The sequence below is a fragment of the Calidris pugnax genome, unplaced genomic scaffold (genome assembly GCF_001431845.1).
Source record: "Calidris pugnax isolate Ruff unplaced genomic scaffold, ASM143184v1 scaffold14, whole genome shotgun sequence".
Taxonomy (NCBI): domain Eukaryota; kingdom Metazoa; phylum Chordata; class Aves; order Charadriiformes; family Scolopacidae; genus Calidris; species Calidris pugnax.
Window position 1 is genome coordinate 5,086,488 of NW_015090793.1, and position 22,830 is coordinate 5,109,317.

The 22,830-nt window shown below is 42.9% G+C and overlaps 2 protein-coding genes across 2 annotated transcripts; both read left to right on the forward strand.

The window, feature by feature from the left end:
• The first annotated feature begins 2,141 nt into the window (after window positions 1-2,141).
• On the forward strand, window positions 2,142-3,221 carry LOC106902924 (C-C motif chemokine 5-like). Its single transcript, XM_014966761.1, has 3 exons — window positions 2,142-2,359; window positions 2,597-2,705; window positions 2,888-3,221. The coding sequence occupies exons 1-3, from the start codon at window positions 2,251-2,253 to the stop codon at window positions 2,979-2,981; spliced, it is 312 nt and encodes a 103-aa protein (XP_014822247.1). The 5' UTR covers window positions 2,142-2,250; the 3' UTR covers window positions 2,982-3,221.
• A 2,873-nt stretch (window positions 3,222-6,094) lies between these two features.
• LRPAP1 (LDL receptor related protein associated protein 1) lies at window positions 6,095-16,007 on the forward strand. The gene is made up of 8 exons (XM_014936111.1): window positions 6,095-6,313; window positions 9,181-9,325; window positions 9,720-9,844; window positions 11,235-11,355; window positions 12,292-12,450; window positions 12,969-13,051; window positions 14,776-14,952; window positions 15,266-16,007. The coding sequence occupies exons 1-8, from the start codon at window positions 6,134-6,136 to the stop codon at window positions 15,329-15,331; spliced, it is 1,056 nt and encodes a 351-aa protein (XP_014791597.1). The 5' UTR covers window positions 6,095-6,133; the 3' UTR covers window positions 15,332-16,007.
• The last annotated feature ends 6,823 nt before the right edge of the window (window positions 16,008-22,830 follow it).

Genomic DNA, 22,830 nt, shown 5'->3' on the forward strand with positions numbered 1-22,830 from the left:
GCATTATACTATTGTTTCTCTTCCAAACGGATAAGGAAGGAAGTTAGTCTTTGACTGACTTGTCCGAGATATCTGCTATGATGTAGTTAATTTACTAAAGCACTAAATAGTGTTGGAATCTAGATTAATCTTCTCTATCATAATGTTGTGAGGTTTTAATAGGTATAGGGCAGGCTGCTAAAAAAAAAAAGAAAACCAAAGTTAAAAAAAAAACAACCAGAAAGTAGAAAATGCTTGACTTCATACATGAGAGCAACTGTACAGATATCTATAACTCGGGAAACTTTTAAATTAAACAGTACATGAGATTATCTTTCTTGTTTGCTCCTATCTTCTTTAAAAAGGCATTATACTAATGTTTATCTTCCAAATGGATAAGGAAGGAAGTTAGTCTTTGACTGACTTGTCCAAGATATCTGCTATGATGTGGTTAATTTACTAAAGCACTAAATAGTGTTGGAATCTAGATTAATCTTCTTTTAAATGAGGAAAAGATAGTTATAGCATAGGTGTAATAGTTGCCCAATAATTAATCTTAATCAAGAAATTTAAGATTCATAAATTCTTGTCATTCTCAAACTTTCATTGACTTTTGTAGTAAATCTTCCTGAATGGGACTATAGCTACACAAATGTATTACGGCCAAGAGCCAATTATTATTGTTTTTATAGTTGTCTCAATCTCAATGAAGATAAAAGGTCAGTCAAAGTGGACACACTTGTCCAATTTAGATAAGCACAAAGGATCTATTTATTATATAATCTCAATGAAGATAAAAGGTCAGTCAAAGGATAGTTTCTATCTTAACTAAAAGGGAGCCTGACCTCAAAAGCAGCCTACAAACAAACAAACAAACAAATTAAAAAAAACCCAAAAAAACAGATAATGGAGTTTCAAAATTATTTGCCTTCCCTACATAAAAATGTTCTACGTTCATTTACATTAGAACCAAAAGACAAGTGGACATGCCCTTCTTTTTACCAGGACAGACAAGAAAGGGGGTGTTTAAGGAGATTATCAGTGGTGGTTTACAACTTGTGTTAGCTTAAAGAGGAGTAGTAGGGCATAATTTGTTGCTGTTGGATGTTATCAGCAGAGACAAAGGTATATTATATTACAGTAATTAAATAAATTTTGGAACAGTTATGGGTCACCTAGCTCAGGCTTTGGCTTGCGCTGTTGTCTAGTTAAACATTTAGGAAAATACAAATTTATGATTTGGATATATTGTAATTCTCAAACACTCCTGCCAGTGCACACTCAGAAAGAAAGCTGCAAAACTTGCTACTTCCTTCTTTTTTTTCCTTTTTCTGGCCTTGCCCTGATTTTTCTCGGAGCTCTGGCATGGAGCTTCGTGCCCCAGACTGGCTCTTGATAAGTAACTTCCCCTTCTGCCTTCTCCAGCTCAGCAAAACTAGGTGATGCCAACATAATTTTCTTGGTATGATGCACTCATTTTCTTTCCTTCAAACTGGGGGACAAAAAGGGGGCAGCAGTAACAGGGGCCGGGCATCGTGTGGAGAACAGCTCTGCAGCCACCCCAGCTCCAGCCCCACTCATGGTTCCCTTGGCCCCCAGAGCATCATGGAGTCACAAAGTAAAATGATAGGATCATTTCGGTTGGAAAAGACCCTTAAGATCATCAAGTCCAACCATTAACGTAACACTGCCAAATCCACCACTAAACTATCTCCCTAAGTAGCACATCTACACATCTTTTAAACGTCTCCAGGGACAGTGACTCAACCAATTCCCTGGGCAATGCTTGACAACCCTTTTAGTGAAGACATTTTTCCTAATATCCAATCTAAACCTCCCGTGGCACAACCTGAGACCATTTCTTCTCATCCTATCACTGGTTACCTGGGAAAAGAGACAGAAAGCCACCCCACTACAACCTCCTTTCAGGCAAGGCACTAAGGTCCTGTCTGAGCCCCCTTTTCTCCAGACTAAACAACCTCAGTTCCCTCAGCTGTTTCTCACAGGACTTGTTCTCTCTTGAATCTGAAAGTTGCAGCCCCAGGGCTGGCGCTTTCCCTTCTGTGGTTTCCTTGCCATCTCCAGCTCAGCGAAACTAGGCGACCCTTGCATAATTTCCCTCATTTGCTTTTCCCGAAACCCTGTGCCCACCCAGCAGCCAGGGAATAAACGGAGGGCAGCGGCAGCAGGGGCTGAGCATCGTGCAGAGGACATCCCTGCAGCTGCCCCAGCTCCAGCCTCACTAGCATCTTCCTCAGCCCCCGCAGCACCATGAAGGTCCCTGCAGTCGCCCTGGCCACTCTGCTCCTCGTGGCCATCTGCTCCCCAGCCGAGGCCCAGCTTGATGACTCCCGCGTTGCTGCATCCTCCCAAAAGCCAGGTTTGCTGTCCCTCCCCGGGAGACAGCCCTGTCCCCACTGACAGTCCCTCATGTCCATGGGCAGGGCAAGGAGCTGGTGGTCATCACCAGAGCTGGGATTCAGCCTCAGGGATGGAGGCTTCCAGGGGGTGTCCCAGGGGGGATACAGCACGGGTGATGGTGAATCCCCTGGGAGGCTCAGGCAGAGCCTCTGCCACAGTGTGGGGTCTCACTGGGGTGGTCTCTCTGTCCCCACAGGCACCATCCCCACCCCCTGCTGCTTCTCATTCCTGCGAACCCCCATCCCACGCAGACTCCTCGCCTCTGCCTACACCACCAGCAGCCAGTGCTCCCAGCCAGCAGTGATGTGAGTACCAAACACTGCCGGGGGTCGGGGTGGGACGGTCGGTTGGGGCTGCACCCCAAGTGTGTCCGAGGGTGGCTGTGAGGGGCAAGGGGGCACAACCAGGGACACCTGGGATGCTGCCACCAAGACGCAGCATCTCATTGTCTGGGCTGACTGCCCCAACGTTGTTTTTCTCCCGGCAGCCTGGTCACCAAGAAGGGGAAGACATTGTGTGCAAATCCCCAGGCGCCCTGGGTGCAGGAGCATCTGAAGTACTTAGAGATGCAGGAGTACTGACCCTTCCCCACTGCCAACCCAGCGCAGTGGGCTCGGCCCCCAGCAGCAGACGTGCAACAGAATGCTTGAGCTGCATCCTTCTTCAACGGGAAAATTTATTCTAATTGACATACATTTGTTAAATGGAATTTTGTTTGCTAAGAAAGAGAAAATACAAAAACAATTTAAAACATATCAACATGCCTGTTCATGAGAAGCCAAGAGTTTTGATGCCTAAATAAAGCCTTTGGATTATCAAGCCCTCTGGGTGTCTCTGAAGTCCCTGCTGAAGCCCCAACATGAGAGAAGGGACCCACGGGGACCCCCGTGCCCTCCCCACACCCTGGTGTCATTGCTTGCCCCTGGGGAGGGCAGCCTTGGCCCCATGGCAGCTCGCACAGTGCTTCTCCAGGCTCAGCTCCTGCCCCACAGCGTGACCCAGACGTCCCTGTGGGGTGACACTGACACCTCACCTGAGGGTTGCCTGTTTCTCAGGGCCTGCACTTTGCTGCCCTGCATTTTGCTGACAAGGCTCAGCCTGCAGACCGCATTGCTGGGACATAAGATGGAGATGAGAAAAGGCCACAAAACTGCTCTCATTTCCAGAGCTCTGTAAGAGAGTATTTGAAACCTGGTCTATGGAAGGTGTCCCTGCATGTGGCAAGAGTGCTGGAACTAGATGATCTTTAAGGTCCCTTTCAACCCAAACGATTCTACGATTCTATGAAACGCTGGGGAGTTTCTATTGCTCACAAAAAATTTTAGATGTATATAGAATACATGAAGACACAAATTTAATGGTGAACTAGTTTTGTTAAAACTGAAGCAAGAAGCAGCTGGTCCAGCTCTTGCACTGACTCCTAAAGGAAAAGATGTCCTGACACACTGTACTCAGAAGAATGCAATTTAAATCACATTCAAGCCTCTGAACATAAGCTTCAAAGTCCTCCTCTCTTTTATTCTACCAGAAATCCTGCACTGTTCCATAAGTGCCATTAAACTTTCTTCTGTCTTTCTTTTAACTAAGACTTTCTCTGATCTTTTTACTGCTTTGCAATGCCATCCTTTTTCCAAATTTCTCTAATTTTGTTTTTCAAGTGAGCAGAGGGCAGAAGAAAGACTTCTTAATGTGGTCTGCATCCTGTTTTCTTAATGTTTATTTTTTTAATAAGGATAACAAAAATGAATACACAAAACACAATGGTCCATCAACTCAGCTACAACCCTCTGGAGCAATGCAAACAATACAGTCCACAACAGCTTAACACATTCACTGCTTATGTCAGTTTTAAGACAGTTTCAGGGATTCAGCTGAGCTGCTTTTCAACTGCGCTAAGGACAAATGACAGGAGAATTAGACCCAAAGTTCATGGGAAAGGGAAACAATGGAATTGATTTCCCATTACCTCCTGCTGCATGTTTCTTATTTACACTAAGATGCACTCTATGATGAGTTTGGCCTCATCAATACCAACGTAAATCCAAAAGTCTCTACACAGAATTCCAGTTATTTTGTTTTTTACTTGTGGGAGCGAAGCACTTGGGCCAGGACATATAGAACGATACCAAGACTTGGGTAAGGCTGATGGCCTTCTTCTTCCCCTCATCATTTCGCTATATTTCAATGTATACTTCAATGCTCACTTCAATTGCTCTTCAGTGCAATGTATGCTGCAATACTTTTGCCCACTTCTGCAATTTAGTCTTATAGCAACAGCTTCTAGCTTCATATGACTGTGAATCTCTGCATTGACTTTGGAAATTGTGGAGGAGAAAAGACAAGATGTTTATATTGCTTACAAGGCAAAAACGAGAGTCCAGTAAAAATCCTCCCCAAGACATTTTCTCTGAAATCTCATTATAGTTTAGGCAACCTATTTGTTTTCATAGGACTGATTTATAATGCATGAAGGCTTGGTGTTGACAGTACTACAGCGCTATGCTTTAATTTGCTCAAGGTCACACGTGAGATCTGAGGTGAATTTATGAAGCAAACCTTAGCCTCCATCATCTGCTGGGCTCAGGAAAGTAACCCCACCACTGCCTCGCTAAACAAAACTCTACACAGAAATTCCCAACTATGCCAAAGACCTTGTACTACACAAGCTCTGCAGTGTGCAAAAGAGGATTCATCAAGAAGACAAGAGAAGGAACAGCTTTCTTCATCACCTTCCCCTCAGAAACACCCACAGGGAGCGTGTTATGCACCTCCTACGCTTCTTTCACAGCAACATTCAATTCGAGCAGATTTTTTAAAAACGAGGGAAGATATATGCCAACCCTGGATTAAATATTGGGTGTTTTCACTGCATCATGGTTTTTTTATTAATCCAGCTTGACTGAATCGCCTCCAAAGGCTTCCCATTGCCTACTGAACTTCATGGCTGCCCACTTGAGGAAGTTCTGTGAAAGGAGGGTGGTGACATGCAGGATGGAGCACACCTGCCCAAGAGCTGTACTTCTCAGCACAGACCATCAGCCTTGGGGCCGTTCCTCTAGGTCACCCCTTGAAAACAACCCAATCTACTAATTTTTACATTTGCCCCAGTCCTTCTTCTCCCCACACCATCAAACCCTATGTGCTGTCCTGGGTAGAAGCATCCTCCACTACCACCTCCAAAGGAGGACATTCTTCTTCTTCCCCTCGCAGGGAGTACTGGGGAACTGGTCCCCATTCTTGCCTCCCACCCTTCCTGAGCTGCCTTTTCTTTTTCTGTACACTCTTGAACATTACGCCAGGATCTCAAAAACTTTGTTTGATCAAAGGGGTGGTGTTTAGGGCCATCATGTCCCCTCTCCCTCGCAGAGCCGACAGCAACACCTCGCTGAAGGCCACACTGACTGCAGGACAGGGTTCGCTTAACTCCCTACAGGCTGCAAAAAAACCCCGCTCACAAAAACCACCACATCCAGGGTATTTCCACATTCTGCGGGGCGAACACCGAGGAGGGTGACACGGAGTCACTTGAAGAGGAACAGCCCAAACCTAATTCGTCTCACACTGCCCAGACACCAGATTTTCGACCTAAATCGGATTTTCAGCCCTATATTCCTACATAAACATTCCTTTCCCTCGCCGACGAGGGTGCGCACGTCGCACGCGGATATCCGGGGGCCTGAGGGCGGCCGGCCGCACGGCATTCTGGGATTTGTAGTTCCCCGTCCAGCGCGACATGGCGGCGCCGCGGGCTCTGGCGGCTCTTGGTGCCGCGCTCCTCCTTGCCGCTGGCGCCCAGGCCAGCAAATACTCCCGGGAGGCGAACGAGGGTTTGGCGGCCGCCGGCGGCAAGCGGCGGGAGGCCGGGGAGTTCCGGGTGGTGAAGCTGAACCAGGTCTGGGAGAAGGCGCAGCGGGTGAGTGAGGCGGTGCGGGAGAAGCGGGGGCGATGGCGGCGCTCTGAGGGGGTGCTCTGGCAGAGCTCTGAGCGGGCACCCAGGGTCGGGCTTGGCCATTTCGGACACTCATTCCCGGTCAGCCGCCGCAGGAGATGTGAGGCGCGGCCCGGGCGGCGGCTGGAGCGGGGGGCTGGTGTGTGAGGGAAAGCAGAGCCGGCCGGGCCCGGCGTCGCCTCCCCAGGCCCCCGGCTGGGTGTTGGGCCTCCGGGCCGCCGTGGCTCTGGTTTGGTTTTCAGGCCTGGCTGCTCCTGGCGGGGCTCAGAGCGGGACCCCCACAGCCCCGCTCCCTGGGGGCTCTGCGGATCCCCAGGCGGCTGGGAACAGCGGTGCTGTGTAAGAGACACCCAGAGGTGTCTCTTTTCCCCTCTCCTGCCGTGTGCACCTGTGTCATGGGAAGTGTTGATCTTCCCATGTTAAAATCCAGCAGTTAAACATGCCCAGAAAGTGGAAGAGAGTGTGGAGTGTGTGAGACTGGCTCCTGTACTTGCTGGTGGAATGTTTTAGCCCTTTTCTTAAGAGGTGGGATGCTCTCGTCCTGTCCTGTCTGAAGGCAGGGGCCGTAGTTCCTCCTTTGCACTGCGCAGCAGAGTAAGAAACCCTCCACCTTGGTGGTTATGTCACCTATGATATTTCATTTATACCAAGTGTTAAAGTCACACGCAAGTGGAGCAGCAAATGGTTATCACCATTCCCAGATAAGAGCTTTAATTTTGACAGTGATACTTGAGTTTCTCTCGCTCTGAGCTAAAAAAATGTTTAATTAAAGTGAAAATACAGTAAAAAAAAATTAATTACAGCAAAGTAGGACTGCTCCAACAGGAGGTGAGGAGCGCACTGCACACCTATATTCATGCCCTGGATATTGTGGAGCATGGATGTTAGAGTCATGGCTGGTAAAGGTTCAGGCAAAGGAATATGGTTAATATTCATCATGGATTTCCTGTATCCTGGATAGGCATTCCTTAGCCTGAGCGATTGAATTGGAGGCAGGACATCCCTGAGTTTAGTCAAAAAATAGAGCTGCTGCCATGATACTGCCTACCCAACGTGCCAAAAGAAGATAACAAAAATACTCTTTCCCTCAATGGGAGAGGGATGAGATGGGGGATTGGGCAGTGTGTGGCAATGAAACTCCAGCTGTGAACTGAGAGCTGAAGAAGAACCAACATGGAAACTAGAAATAAACTATGATAGTTTTGTCAGTTTCCTCGTATTTTTCCATTTACAGACTTTTTTATTTTCATACCTGGATGTTCTGGAATTGAAATTTGAGATGCTTTACGTCATCTATGTTAAGATGCTAAAATGTAAAACAAAGCTAACTCTGTCAGAATAAAGAACTAAGCTTTAGTAAACTCTGTATGGATGAGCCAGATTTTAGAGAGGCAACACCTACTTGAACTAAATTTGCCCCATCTAAATTTCACTTTTGTGTACAAGTGACACCCAGCCTGCATTTTAGAAAGTGATTTTTCAGTATGTCTGTGCAAGGTCTGGAATAAGAGGGAAAACTAAGCCTGTGTGTTAGACCTACTTTGAAATTTTTGTATGTGCCAATGCTGCACTCTCTTTCCTTCATTTTGGTAGTGGTAGACATAGTACTGAAAATAAGGAGTTCTTTTGTTACATAAGGACTATGTATCATCTTTTACATAAAGATGATGGTGCAATTCAGCATTGCAACAAAGAGCTGGATGAGCAGTCCTCCAGAAAGCCCGAAAACGTTACTGAGTGGGAGCCAGGAGCTGGAAAGCCATAATTTCTTCCTGTTTCCCTGAGGGAGGAAGAAGGGAGGGTTTCATCTTTTTTCATTGGTATATGTTTTGTATAAAAACTTTGAAAAGTTATTTTAATACAAGAGTCCTTCTTAGTCAGACTCCAATTCTGTAGTTACTTGAACCAATGACAAGTGTGGGTTTCACTAGGTCTGTGGTTTGGCCTGGTAGTCTCTAAGAGTTGACTCTGCTGTTGCCATTCATGTAGTTCTAGCATTGCTTGTTATCAGGGCTTCTTGGCCATCCCAGAGCACCAGTGGGCTCCAGAATCTAGGGTATGTTACACCTAATAACTTGTAGTAAAAAACCCTTTCAGAAGCAAGGGTGGAGGTAATGATATTGCAGGTAATGATTGTAGCCAGGCAAACAACTTAATTACTGTAATGTTTCACAGATTTCTAGCACTCATTTGCAAAATTGCTAGGTACCTGTCTTGGATGTTAGTGTTCAGGCAGTATAAAGAGTGAATGTAAGAAACTTGGTGCTTGTATTTAATCATTAAACTTGTCTTTTCACCTCTAGTTAGTTATTCTAACATTTGACTGTTGTTAGTAAAGTGATGTGGAGCCTTACCTGTTTAATTAATTTTTTACATTCTTTGTTATTGGTACTGGTTTTAAGGTAGCATCATTTTTAGAAGGTGGTCCTGTTAAAAGTGGGAGAACAATGCCGTTTAAATATTACTTGAAGGAACACTGAAGAAAGACACAAAGTTTTAGCCCTTAGGTAATTTTGCTGTTGTCCAAGTAGCTGACGAGCTGAGAGAGAAGGCTGCATGATCACTCTTCTGTTAGCACTAGTACGCTGGGGACAGAGCCATGTTCGTAGGCAAGAGATGTTATATGTGCAGTGGCTCATACGTGAAGGTCCTTAAATTCAGATGGATACATAGCATTAGAGTAAAATAAAAAAATGCTGTGTTATACTGGCTACACATCCATACTGGCTACACATCCATACTGGCTACACATCCATACTGGCTTCTGAGGTAACACTGCAGCAAGAGGTGACTCCATATAACTGAATGCAGCTTTTCTCTGTTCTTGTTAGCTTCATCTCTCTGCTGTGAAACTTGCAGAGTTGCACAGTGATCTAAAATTACAAGAGAAGGATGAGCTAAGCTGGAAAAAACTGAAGGCTGAAGGGCTAGATGAAGATGGAGAGAAGGAAGCCAAACTCAGACGCAACTTGAATGGTAAGGTGTATCTTTGAAAGACGCCAAACTTGGACACAGCTTTAATGGTAAGGTATATCTTTGCAGAAGGAGTATAAACTTTGCATCAGAGACGTGCATGTTTAGACACTTATGTTTGTGTTTGAACCATTAAGTAACAGGTTATCTTTCCAGACACAGAGCACACACAAATTCTTTGGAGGTCAGTAGGGAGCTGCAGGAGGCTAACAGATTCCTTTGCTCCTGATGGTTTCAGAAGATGTCACTAAACCTGGGACCTCGGTGTATTAAACTGTTACCTTTTCCACTGTGAGCTGCAAAATCTGGCTCTGCAAGTCAGGGGTGTAGCCAATCTCTCATCTTCTATACATCCATAGTTGGTTCTAATGTTTTTGTATCTTCTATTCCTTTGCAGTCATTATGACTAAATATGGAATGAATGGAAAGAAGGACTCTCAACTGGTTGATACCAACTACATTAAAGATGGTACAGAAAGTGATACACTGGATGATCCAAGACTGGAAAAACTATGGAGCAAGGTGAGTAAGGTTTCCAGGATCTGTAGTGCAGGAAATCAGTGTTTCTTCATTGAACTATTGTCTGTGTCATCTGAGAGGCCCCAGAGTTGGAGTTGAATAGCTTTACTACTCTGCTTTCAAGTAGTGGCCAAGCTGCTGTGCTCTGTAGCTCACACCTTTGTGCCCTGAGGGCACCCCACCTCCATCCAGGTCACCAGGGGTGGCAGGTTCTCCTTGCCAAAGAAAACATGCGAATCAGTCTGCATGGAGGGTGGGATCCTGGGTCCACTGAGGACAAACAGAGTTTTTCCTCAGATTTCACTGAACTCTTGATTTCCTGTTGTGTGACTATTACACTCTGTGGTAGTATACCTATGGTGTTTTTCTTATTGCTGTTTCTGGGTTTTTTTAAAAAGGTGCATTTAAAATAGAACCATTTCATAGACTGTTTAAAAGTGAAATGTATAGTGGGGGGTGTTAAATAAAGAGTTTCCCAACCTGATATAAAAGGGGTATTTCCAGGATTTGCATTAATGCATAAAAAGTAGAAAGTGTACCACTGTGAGTCTGGGCAGTTAAAACTGGTAAAGACATAATCTTCAAAAATTTAAACAATTGAAATTTTAAGAAACAAGTAGTCAGGTAAAGCAAAGAATTCTTACACCAGTCTAGCACAGTGGTAGTAAAGCAGAGAAGCAGCTTTTCTGGGTTTTAAAATGTTACTGTAACCAGGTACATCTCTGTCAAAGGACGTGATGTCGTGTGCTTGGGGGAACAGTAAAGTGTGTTAGATAGAAACATTCCCTCAGCAAAAAAAGGGTTGAGGCTGAATAGGTATCAAAGACATTCACTTTTGATCATGCATTGCAGCAAGTAAGTCGCCAGATTTGTGGATACTGCTCCAGCTGTCTGACCAGTGCTTCCCTAGTTGCTAAAAAGTAGTTCAGTAAGGAACAAATCACTGCAGAGTAAGTACCCAACAGGATAAAATCTTCACTCTACACCAGTAGAGTAAGATTACGTAAAGACTGTGCTTAATACTAAGCTGCACCCCTCATGCAAACAGTCCCCTTACAGTTGCCTATGGAGCTCCATGGCCCTTATTTCTGTATTAATTTTTTTTTTCCCCATAGAGTAGAAATGACAGACGCTTTTCACTGTGTAGTCCATAGCAAGTCTAGCTTTGTAAGTCTGAAGCAAACTTCCCTTTGACATGATTATAGCCACCATATCCATCAATGGCTAAATGCTGACCTCATACTAATAGAAAGGGATTTAAAACAAAAGATCTTAAGGAAAAGCTGGACTTCATAATTTTCTAAATGTGGTGGGAAGTAGAAAGAAGTCTGGCAGTTGAGTGCACTAAAAAGCACTTGGCCTGGAAAGTACAATGAGCTCATGTTTCTTTCAGGCCAAGACCTCTGGGAAGTTCTCTGATGAGGAATTGGATAAGCTTTGGAGAGAATTTAAGCATCACAAAGAAAAGATCCATGAATACAATATTCTGCTGGAGACTGTGAGCAGAACAGAAGGTGCCTGAAGATTTCTCTGATGTTTCGAGAGCAGTACAAATCTTTTCTCTGCACGTTGCCTCCATTCGTACCAAGTTTCTTTGAAACTCCTGAAGTCAGAGTTTCTGTCAAAACAGCTTGCAGTAGCTCACATTTCCAAATGCTTGCTGGGTTTAATTCTGCATTAGCTGCCCAAAACTCTTGCCAGCTAGTGAAAATGTTGCCATTTCAGTTTTCTGTTTCGGCCTGCGTTTGCAGCGGGTAAGATACCATCAGATTAGCAATGGTGGCCATAGTATGTTACTGGAAATTATGCAGCATGTGTGGATCTTCTGCTGCAAAATGTGGTCCTAAAGTCTAGGGAACATGCATGTTTTATCTCAGCAGCTGGGAGCCCAAGAGGATATACTTTAATATCTTGGGCACTGAGCCTGAGGCATATTAAAGCACTGAGGATCTGAAAACAGTTTGCTATACTAATCCTAGCTAAAATTGTTACAGCCAAAGTATTCTAAAGCTTATAGGCAGTTTGATGTTTGCATTGTAGAGTCCAAGCTGGAAGCTGCTAGAAGTCATTTCAACATCAGATGTCCTGATTGGTTCATGAAATACTCAGGGAAGAGGGCACAGGACTCATCAACCATCCCTATCCCAATTCCTTGGGATATTGCTAACCTAGGAAAATATGAACATTTCCTTATTAAAATCTTGGCTGGTGGCCAGTAGGAGTTAAAAGACATTTCTGTAATATCACCCTCCAGAGCAGTTAGGGGCATTGATCTTTAGTATTGACCTGCAAAAGGAATTACTGCCTCTTGTGTGGTGTGGATGCTTTATTTACACTCAGCTCAAATGCTAAGAACTTATCTTTTATTCACCTCAAATCTGGAGGATTTCTAGAGCTTTTGACCTAACAGGATTTGGCCCACAGTCAATAACACTTTTCTTCTTCAACAGATATCCACAAAAATGTTATCAACCCGTCTGAAGAGAACCTGGTGAAAGAGGAAATCTTGCACAACAAACACAGAGAACTCAAAGAGAAGCTACGAAGCATCAATCAGGGGTTTGAGCGTTTGCGTAAAGTCAGTCACCAGGGATATGATGCAACCAGTGGTATGATACAGTGGATTTTATGCTTACTTGGGATTAATTTCATTTTTAAAAACTGAAAAATCAGTGGGCAAGTAGTAAGATGTAGTCACAGTACATGGTGTGACCACAATGGGCTGAAGAGATACAGCCAGCCTGTTCTATTTAGAAACCAACGCTAGAAGCCTAATGGAAGGGACAATCTGTAAAGAGGATAGTTGTGTCTTCCGTGCCCACATGAGAAGGGATATTAAGCCTTTGGCCCCAGGAGGGCAGAGACCACATGCAGGGCAAGTAATGCAGTTATTCAGTTACTAGGGTGGTTTTTTTACTTTTTAAAAAATACTTGCTACAGCTATACTGGAGTTTTAAGTTAAGTAATTGGATTTTTCTTCCTTTTCATCTAGATAGTATACCTGTTAGTAACATAGTGCTTGATATATCTGTGTGTATGTAAGTGAGAAAGCATGCATGTCTTTAATAGAAGCTGGGTATAAAAGCATTGTGTCCAGATTTTCATGTAGTTGTATGTGTTTGTTTAGAATTTGAAGAACCGAGAGTGATTGATTTGTGGGACATGGCCAAATCCGCCAATTTCACTGAGAAAGAACTTGAATCTTTTCGAGTAAGTAGAATTCCAATTAGATCTCTACCTGGGAAAATACCTTTCCATATGAGAAACACTCAATGTTACTCTGAGTGCAGCCACTTTTGTATTGCTCTGCAGGCACCATAAAAAAGAGTCATGCTGCTTTCTTTGTATTTCAGATATACAAACATGTATATAACTAGCTGTATGCATGGTTCTGTTTAATCAGCAAAATGAAAATTCTGAATCCTGTGAAAGCAAGTGTTGCATATTTTAAATCTTTAAAAGATTAGGCCCTACTTGTTTGTTTCCCTCTTCTACCCAATGTATTAAGGTAATTACTTCTTTGGGAAGCAGTGTACTCTGTATACCCAGCAATTTCCCTCTCATGCCCACCTCTTGCACCACTAACTTCCTGTGGTGGGACTGTGTGGAACTGATCTAAATGTACCCAGGTAAAGACAGCTTTTCAAGGAAATATTATAGAAATTATTTCCTGTGGGTTTCTTTAATTCAAATGGCATTGAGATAATAGAGGGTTTTTTTCATCTGACTCTACCTGTTTATCAGAATAGATTTTGTTTGATGGTCTGGAGAAGTAACTGTTCAGGGCTTCTTCATGAAATTGTGTCTTCTCCTGACTAGCCACCCTGCCAACCTTCATAAAGGTTTCATAATGAAAAATGTAAGTGCTGCTCAGCTGGTACATCATCTGAAAGGAGCAGCTAAAATGATTTACCAGGGCAGTAAAACCCCAAACTGAGATCCTGAATGGAGTATGTCCTACAGCAAAAGGAAACTATTTTCATGTCAGAAATGTTGAAGACAAAACCCCTTTGCTTTAAAAACTGAAGATCTATTAGGATGATGGATTTTTATGTATATTTTTTTTAATTGTCTTGAGGTGAGAGGCATTTTGTCAACCACTGGGACTGAAACACTCCAGTGACCAGAATTAAGTGGGCTCTGTCAAACAAAGGGATTTCACTGTAGGGTTTGTCTGGATGCAGTGCATCGAACTGTGCTATAACCGTAGGGTTTGTCTGAGTTTTTCTGGATGCAGTGCATCGAACTGTGCTATAACAGTTTGAACTGTTCATATCCTCTTTACAGAGGACATGTCCTAAGATGTGGAAAAATGGAATTTACGGAAATTTATAATTTGAAGTAGCAAAACATAACATGCTTTGGTGGGTAGAGACATTATGCATTCTTTGGTCCCCTTTGCAGTGTACGGAATTATCTGAGGCCCCTGAACACCACCACAGTTAGTCCAGCCACTGTCTTTGGGACAAACTAAGAGGTCCTTTTGTTTGTTAATTAATTCACCCTATTTCAAATTCATCATAGCAGACTGCAAACCCAGAAGATGTTTAAGTCTGAGCAGAAAATTGAGAATCCAGGACCTGATTTTGAAAGGAAGCTTCTCTTAAAAATTGTCTGTCTCCGTGCCCTCAGTCCACTATTCTTATGTATAACTTTTTATTTGGTACTCACTCCTGTTATCTTCTAGCACCTCACAGCCATCAGCAGTCTCCCTTTGAGGAATCTGCAGTGGGACATTTTCAGCACTTGCCTTCAAAATTTGGTGTCTGGGCAGTGTTGATAATGTGTTGTCCAGACATTCTTAAAAAGCAGGGAAATGAAAAAGCTGTCTGTGCTTGACTTAGTAAAATAGCATTAGGTATGTCCTGGCAAGAAAAGATAGAGGAAACTTTGGAAAGAAAATCCTGTGAAGCTGTTTGTGTTTTTTGTCTTAGGAGGAGCTGAAACACTTTGAAGCAAAAATTGAAAAACATCATCATTATCAGAAACAATTAGAGATTTCACACCAGAAACTGAAGCATGTAGAAGGAACTGGAGATAAGGATCATCTGAACAGAAACAAAGAGAAATATGCCATGCTGGAAGAAAAGACAAAAGAACTAGGATATAAGGTCTGTACAAGTCCAGTGTACATACATGTTGAAAGTTTAACTCGGTAGCAGAGGGTATGTAGATTATCCAGTGCTGATTTTCCATGCAAGTTGAATGACTTCCAGAGGGGGAATTTAAGGCTCCATGTGCTCCATGTTTAGTACAAGAGATGCATAATTGTTTTTTATAGAACTAATTCTAAAATGCCTGAGTCTTGCCTTGTCTCAGCTCTTCCTGTTGTCACATATACCCATAGCAAAATCTGATTGTATGATATTGATAATTCATTGTCTTACTAAAATTTGTTTTTGCTGTGTTTTGTTTTCATGCTAGGTAAAGAAACACTTGCAAGACTTGTCCAGCAGAATCTCTCAAGGTCTTCAACACAATGAATTATAAAAAATTGTTCTCCTTCATGGGATCAATCTGTTAACACAAAACAGAAAATGTGGTTTTTTTGAACAGGATTTACCAAGGAGTCCTTCTGATACAGTAAGGATTGAGCAGGGTTATCCTGTGAGAAATGGGTTTTTTGGTCCACTTAATTGCCAGTTTTGTATTTGCACTATCAAATTAGATGATTAGTTTCTAAATTTAAGTTGTATATCTTGGATGATGTAAATCTTACATCTGAATCAAGTAACAGCCTTTGAAATAAGCAGTCATGTCAAAAGGAAAAATATGTCAACTGTCAAAGGATTCCTGCTAGTAAGAAAAGTACTAGTCTGCTGGTCAGGAAAGGTAATCTGATCAATGAAAGCAAACACTGAGGTACAGGAAGTTAAAACAGAGGCCAGAAAAGTCTTTTATTGCAATGCCTGGCCTAATTCATTTCCTACTGACGGTAACGCAGATATTTCTACTGACTTTGAGCAGTGGCTCAGAGCTGCACTGTATATGAATCTTTCATGTGAGAGGGGGAGGAAGAGTAAGGAGGGAACAGGTATTGAGGTCAATTCACACAATTTTAGTTATAGACTAACACATCTGTAGTTGCTGAATGTATGTGTACAATTATCTTGCTTATGGTTGCTTGATTTTGTCATACTTAGTCATTAAAAAAAACAAAAGAAGATACTGGTGAGGCTTTTTTTTCTTTTTGTCTTCCCTCTTATTTAGTGAGAAGTGACCAGAGCTGGGTTTTGTGTATGTTGCTTATTCCTTTAAACTAAAGTTTGCTCACACTTCAGTTTTTAGGACAGGAGGGATAGTTTTGCACCATGTTCTCTATGTTCTGAATAGGCAAGAAAGCTCCCTGCAGCAGCTTCCCTTTGAGCATGTATTCCAGTACAATCCCCAGTAAAGATGATTATCTTTCCCTTTTGAGACCAGATTTTTCTGTTTTGCACCAGCACTTTAGCAAACATTAGCCATCTGGGTTGAAACTTTCTATAATAATAACACTGACCCTTTGTTTCTAAGGAGTGTTTCACATGAAACTGTTCCAGAAAGAAGGTTAAGGCAGAGGTCCAGTGAAGGTAAATCATTACAGCTGCATGGTTAAGTGGCTCTGTCACTCACATATTGCAGCACGGTACTGTGCTGCATGAGGAGGCTGTCCTCGAGCCTCACTTGCAGTACCTCTATCATGAGAAATACTGAAAAGGTACTGAAAGGTCAGAATCAGCCACTCTGTGAATGATTTATGCAGTTCCTGGGTCCATGGTGGGTTAAAAGTAGTATGATTCTGTTCGTAAAGACTATTTCGGTATGTGCAAGTGATCTGTACCAAAACTATGGTAGCAGTCTTACTTGGAGATTCTGAATATCTTTGCAGCAACAAGCTTTTTTTTTTATTTTAATGTAAGCTAACAGTTGTTTATATTCCAGAGAATCAGTCCATCATGAGAAACAGAGGCTGCCATTAATTAGAAGTCATCTTAGAGATGGTTCCATTCATATAGTTCATGGTTTATGTCCCCTTTGGTTGGCACAGGAGGGCATAGCAGAAAGGACGTGCTTTTTGATGAATGTCTGAGGAATTGTGGATTAGCAGGGGAGGCTGGATTCACAGAACACATAACCAGGGTCAGATCATGATGGCTGTCTCCAAGTGCAGAGCTGCTCTGTAAACTCACCTTGAGTACTGTGTCCAGTTTTGGGCCCCCTACCATAAAAAAGACATTGAGGTGCTGGAGCGGGTCCAGAGAAGGGTGACAAAGATGGTGAGGGGTCTGGAGAATAAGTCTTATGAGGAGAGGCTGAGGGAGCTGGGGTTATTCAGCCTGGAGAAGAGGAGGCTGAGGGGAGACCTTATTGCTCTCTACAACTACCTGAAAGGAGGGTGTAGAGAGGCAGGGGTCGGTCTCTTTTCTCAAGTCACAGGCAACAGGACAAGAGGAAATGGCCTCAAGTTGTGCCAGGCTGGATATTAGGATATTAGGAAAAAATTTTTCACTGAAAGGGTTATCAGGCATTGGAATGGGCTGCCCAGGGAGGTGGTTGAGGCACCATCCCTGGAGGTGTTCAAAAGACGGGTTGATGTAGTGCTGGGAGGTATGGTTTAGTGATGATGCTCCTCGTTTGTTGTGTGGGTGTCTATTTTTGTCAGTTAGGTTGATGGTTGGACAAGATGATCTTTAAGGTCCCCTCCAACCTAGAAGATTCTGTGATTCTGTGATTCTGTGTTGGCTGTACCATGTGGTGGTGGCTGTGCTGTGTCTTTACCCACCACACCATGACAGTAATTGGGCTCAAAGGCCAGGTAGACTCCAGCAGAGAGAACGCTTGGCAAGGGCTTCAAAGTACAAGAGACTGGCAAAATATTTACATGTCGCAGTACTTTCAAATTAGGAACAAGTCACAGGTCGTCAGTGGCAAAGGGTAGAGACTGGAGTCAGTACAGTCACCTCTACTTACTTGACACAGTTGTTAATGAGTTGTCAGGCCCAAAGATTATTCACACAAATCTAGAGAAGAAAACATACTAAACAGCAGCGGTTGCTGCCCCTGAATCCAGCTCCCCCCAAAATAGTCTGTAACTGAGTTAGGGTCTGCACCGGCGGAGAGGAGACATTAGGAACAGTATCTGTTCCTGTCAAGTTCTCTTTGGGGCCTTCCCTGCTTCTTCAGATGCCAGGACATTGCACAGGCTGGTGAGTTTTAAAGTCTGATTTCACCCATTTCTATAGTCTGTGCCTTCCGCACATCAATATATGTATGGGTCAGTTAATTATTATAAATTTTAAGCCTCCGAAGACAATTCATGTGGCCAAAATAACAAGAGTGGGTAGTCTTTGAGACTAAAAAATAGCTTGAGTCACCATTTCTTTGTTTCTGTAAATAGCAACAAAAATTCAAAGCCAAGAAAAAAGGTATAAATGAAATATGCCCAGAGTCCTGTACCTAATGGAAAGTGAATAATGGAGTTTATAGATGAGACTGCATGGAAGAGACCTCTGAATAAGAAAGAACTAGCAGCTTTTAAGCAATGGTTAAACCTTCTCTTCTTCCTTAGCTGGTATTTTATCTGATCCTTTTGTAATTATTCAAATTACCCAGTTTTTCAAACCACTCTAAGAAACAATTTGAAATACAAAAGTAGGAGCAAAAGAAGGAGGAAAGAACTGCATTTCTTAGGAAACAAAAAAAAAGGATCAGAACATTTTAATTTTAAGCTTTATACAGTCTGTCAAATTCTGCCCTGAAAAAGAACCTCAATTTAAATAAACGTGTCAGTGATTTCACGTAGGATAGATTTTATTTATTAAACAGGTTGGGTGTAGAAATGAGAGGGAAATAAATGCTCAAGGCATTAAATACAACAAAAACAACCAAGTCTTTCTTAAAATAAATGCTATGTCCTATATGCTTGTAGAGGAGCTCCAATCGCTTCATTCTACCAGGACAAATAAGGAACAGCCTCTACGGCAGATGCGTTGCTATAACGTTTTCCCCTCTCTGATACAGACTCTTACAGAAAATTCCAACAGTCTGAACACCTTCCACACAGGTAAGTGTGGCCTGGAATACTTGATTACCCTTCCCTGAGCCCATCTTCAAGCAGCAAATTACCACAACCTACATGGGACACGTATGTCTTAGACTCAGTTTGCTGGTGTCACTAAACCCTTAGCACTGATCGATTGTTTCAGGTCTTGTGAAACTGGCCCTCATTCCCCTGCGGAGACAAAGGTTTCATTCATGAGTAGCTACTAATTCAGGATAAGAACATGATTTTCCAGAGGTAATCTTAGGAATTCCTTTCTTTCTCATTCTTTTGCCAGCTGTACAAACAGCTATGCTAGAATTTTTGAAAGAAAAAAACCAGAGAATATACCCAAATCAGTCAATCAGAAGTCCAAATCAAAGTACCGCTGCAGCACATACCTTACAGAAGAAACCAGAGTAAATGTATTTAACCACAAGCGTACAGGGAAAATAAACATGAATTCTCTTCAGCTCCTTCAAACCAAGGAATGGAGCAACTCAATCTATTCAGCTTTGACACTTACAGCTTTCCAGTGACACCGCGGAGTCCGAGAGCAGGGGCAGGTAGCTCGCTGTTTTCATGTTGACAACCTTGCTGCTTGGCCACCAGGTTTTCTTTTATCCAGTTGCTTCTGGCTCTTCCTGCACTGCTCAGGGCAAGCTCCATGCTGTTACATTCTCATCACAGCCCAAACCCAAGGTGTGGCCAGCTGCAGGGTGTAGCTTGCCCCTTGACAGCTCCCCAACCAGATGGACAGTAACGAGAGGGAGCAAACATTAAATGTCAGTGTGAAGGAGGGCTTGGCCAGAGATACCTGCTGGAGGGAGCATCTAGTGTCAGCAAATCTCAACACCACCCCACCCAGGACTTCCAAGGCCAGACACGATGTGATACGCCTTCTCCCAACTATCACTTATGGTCACTAGTATCATGCATTCACCATGAAAAGCACAAATATGGCAAAAATTCATCTAAGACCAGTTCCTGGGCTTTCAGTAGACCTGATCCATCCCTAGCAAATCTCCCAGCTATTGTGAATAACACTGGCTTAGCTGAATGCAAAATTTGGTGCACCTTCATGTCACATCAGGGTGCTCTCTGTGTTGTAGCAGGGCCCAGCTCCCGCTGTCCCTCACCCAACGTACACAGTAAGCTTTCATAGACTTTCCACAGAGGAGAAAAAACAAACACAGAGGAAAATTCCCTCCAAGGTCTAGACTGCAAGGACCACGAGACACACTCTGTCACGCATGGAGCATGGTGGTCTGCCTCCTCAGAGTGGACATCAGCAATAACCAATGCTAGAGAGGGTGCCAGCACATCTTCTGTTTGACCAAGGATCAGCCCGTACCAGGAAACCCCACTCCCTTGCTACAGCCACACTTTGTACCAGAAGCAACAATCCAGCCAGCAGTCTCCAGCACTGGTCCAAACACAACATTTTACAGACTCAAACACTTTTTTGTCACCTTGAGGCTGTCCTCCTGTCAGTACAACAGCTGGCCAACAAGGACAACTTTCTTTCCAGGTCTCTGCTCACCCCTGCCTACTTCTCCACCAGACTCCCCATAGGATTTCTTCCCGTGCTTCCCAGTTTGTGTCCAGGACTGCTGACTGCTGGCAGTAAAAGGACAAAGAGTGTGACAGCAGCCAAAGGCCAGCCTCGGGGCACATCTTCCAACTGCAGCAGAGACACCAATGTGTGATGAATCCGAGCAATCCATTACGTAATAAAACTCTGATATCCAAAGGCCAGATTCCCTTCCGAGCATGCAATCTGCTATATTTTCTGTATATGAACTATCCATAAATTGCCAGCTCAGCCCACAGATGAGCAAAATTTAGCTTATACAATAGCAGATGCTAGGGCGCTTTTTTTTTGCCTTTTTTTTTTTTTTAGGGATTTCACAACAATATAATGTACTGTAGAGACAAATTAGTGTCATGCTAAATCTGCTTTCTGATCCCACCCCCCCACTGCACATTCCTCAAATAAGTTGACGCCTATTATTTCTGTAAAAGGGTGATGTTACATACGCCTCTGTGTACACAGTGGGATAATAAATCTGAATTATTTCTAGATGCAGACAGTTGTTTGAAAGCAAGTAAGTTTTCAAGTTAACTTCCACTTACCCTAAAGTTTTTACTAAACTCAAAGCTTGCTTGGCAGTTGCACTTTCCTATACCTGCCCTTATAAAGCTATTTATTGTATCGGAATCCAGGATGTGAATTGCATGCATTTTCCTGTCACTTATATTCCAGCCTTTCAAAAAAAGTCCACAGCAGCACTGGCTTTAATCTGTAACCACTTGATCATCACTGTCCAAAGCCTCCAAGTAAATCTGCCCTGAAGCCCATCATCTTTCAGGGAAAACGTAAAACTGAACTCATCAGAACCGGTCCACATTCTTTAAAAATAGCACTTTTCCCTTATTTTACTCACCTATGCTGAAAAGACACACATTTACACAGCTACTCCTTACAAATTCCGTTTAATAACTTCTAATTCTTCCATCCTTACTCTTTTTTGTTTGCTCTTACTGCTGCATGATGTTAAATCATTTCCTTTCAACCTAGATTGCAAAATAACATTCGCAAGACTGGCTGAATGAGAGCTGAGTAGCTTCCCAGATAAAAGGTGACATAAAAATATAACAGCGCTTTCATCTGAAAAAAAAAATATGTATAATTTTACCAGAAATGAGGGGCTAGTAACCCCGTGTCTTCTCCCTGTGGTCATTTTAGAAGTAGTATGTGTGTTATCCTAGAGAAAATAGAAAAGGTGCTTACCAAGGGGTGCATGTTTCTGTATCTCATAAAAAAATTTAATCACTCATAATGCAAATACAATTTGAGTGTAGTTTTCCAAGCTGCAGTAATTTAAACTGTTTTGTTTACAGCAGAGAGGAAAACAGGGAATTTTTTCCAAGCTATTTGCTAAAAACAACTCTTGGGGCAGATTTTCACACACATTTAGATGCCTAAAGACACCTACTGGCATTTTCCACCATTAGGTGTCGGAGTGCTATTAAAATCCAGGTAACTATTTGCATTGTTGGGCAATTAAATGCCTCTAAACCCCAACCCTCCATCCCACAGCACATGTTAACTTGGAGAAATTCCATCAGCCAAATACTTGCCTATAAAAATGTTCCATAACACTTACGAACAACGCCATAAAAACTACTGAAGTAGTAGTTGCATTTGGCAGTAACCTGCTGAGTAGGAAAGAAAGAGGTACGTACACAACACACTAGCGGTTATGCCCCAACACTGCACATGCTGGCAGCGTGTTTTCCCATCACCGAGAGCACTTCTGCCATGATAAAGTCCTTCAAGAACATCTTACAGAAGTATCAGCCACACCACATTGTTCTGTTCTGTTGGTAATTAATTCCTCATATTCCTGGTCAGGGCAGGAAGAGATGCTAAATTAAAAATTATCAAAGCCTTCATTTGTACCAGCAGATGTTACAAATCACATTTGTCTCCAAAAGCGTGGGAGATCTTTGGGGTTTTTTTTGCAAAGAGCTCTGAATCTGGAATCATCACAAACTGTATTTTAGATTACTTATGCACAAGTTTTATGCAAGTGGAAACCCCCTAACTATTCCTACATGAACAGCAGTACCAGCGCTAACCCATGGAAGCTACATGATGAGCACCGGTCTGCTCATAGGATAATGGTTTGACTTCCATTTTCCCAAGCTCGCCACTGGAAATAGAAGGCACATTATTTTACTTATTTAGGAAAAAGGTTTTCTGTCAGCTCCTGTTACTCAAATGAGAAAACTTTCATTTCTTCAACAGAAATGTCAAGCCTATAACTTGACAGAGAGGCCTGCAAGAAACTGCAAAAACAACCACCAACCAGTTTTTAACAGATGCAGCAGTGAGGTTTGGTCTACTGCTTCAGCCTCTTAAACATGCTTTAGTGCACAAGAATATCAGCAGAGTTTAAAAAAT

Coding starts and splice junctions, on each gene's coding strand:
- LOC106902924 (XM_014966761.1), top strand. CDS start 2,251: ATGAAGGTCCCTGCAGTCGCCCTGGCCACTCTGCTCCTCGTGGCCATC. Junction 2,360..2,596: donor TGCATCCTCCCAAAAGCCAG/GTTTGCTGTCCC, acceptor CTGTCCCCACAG/GCACCATCCCCACCCCCTGC. Junction 2,706..2,887: donor TGCTCCCAGCCAGCAGTGAT/GTGAGTACCAAA, acceptor TTCTCCCGGCAG/CCTGGTCACCAAGAAGGGGA.
- LRPAP1 (XM_014936111.1), top strand. CDS start 6,134: ATGGCGGCGCCGCGGGCTCTGGCGGCTCTTGGTGCCGCGCTCCTCCTT. Junction 9,326..9,719: donor ACTCAGACGCAACTTGAATG/GTAAGGTGTATC, acceptor ATTCCTTTGCAG/TCATTATGACTAAATATGGA. Junction 12,451..12,968: donor GGGATATGATGCAACCAGTG/GTATGATACAGT, acceptor GTGTTTGTTTAG/AATTTGAAGAACCGAGAGTG.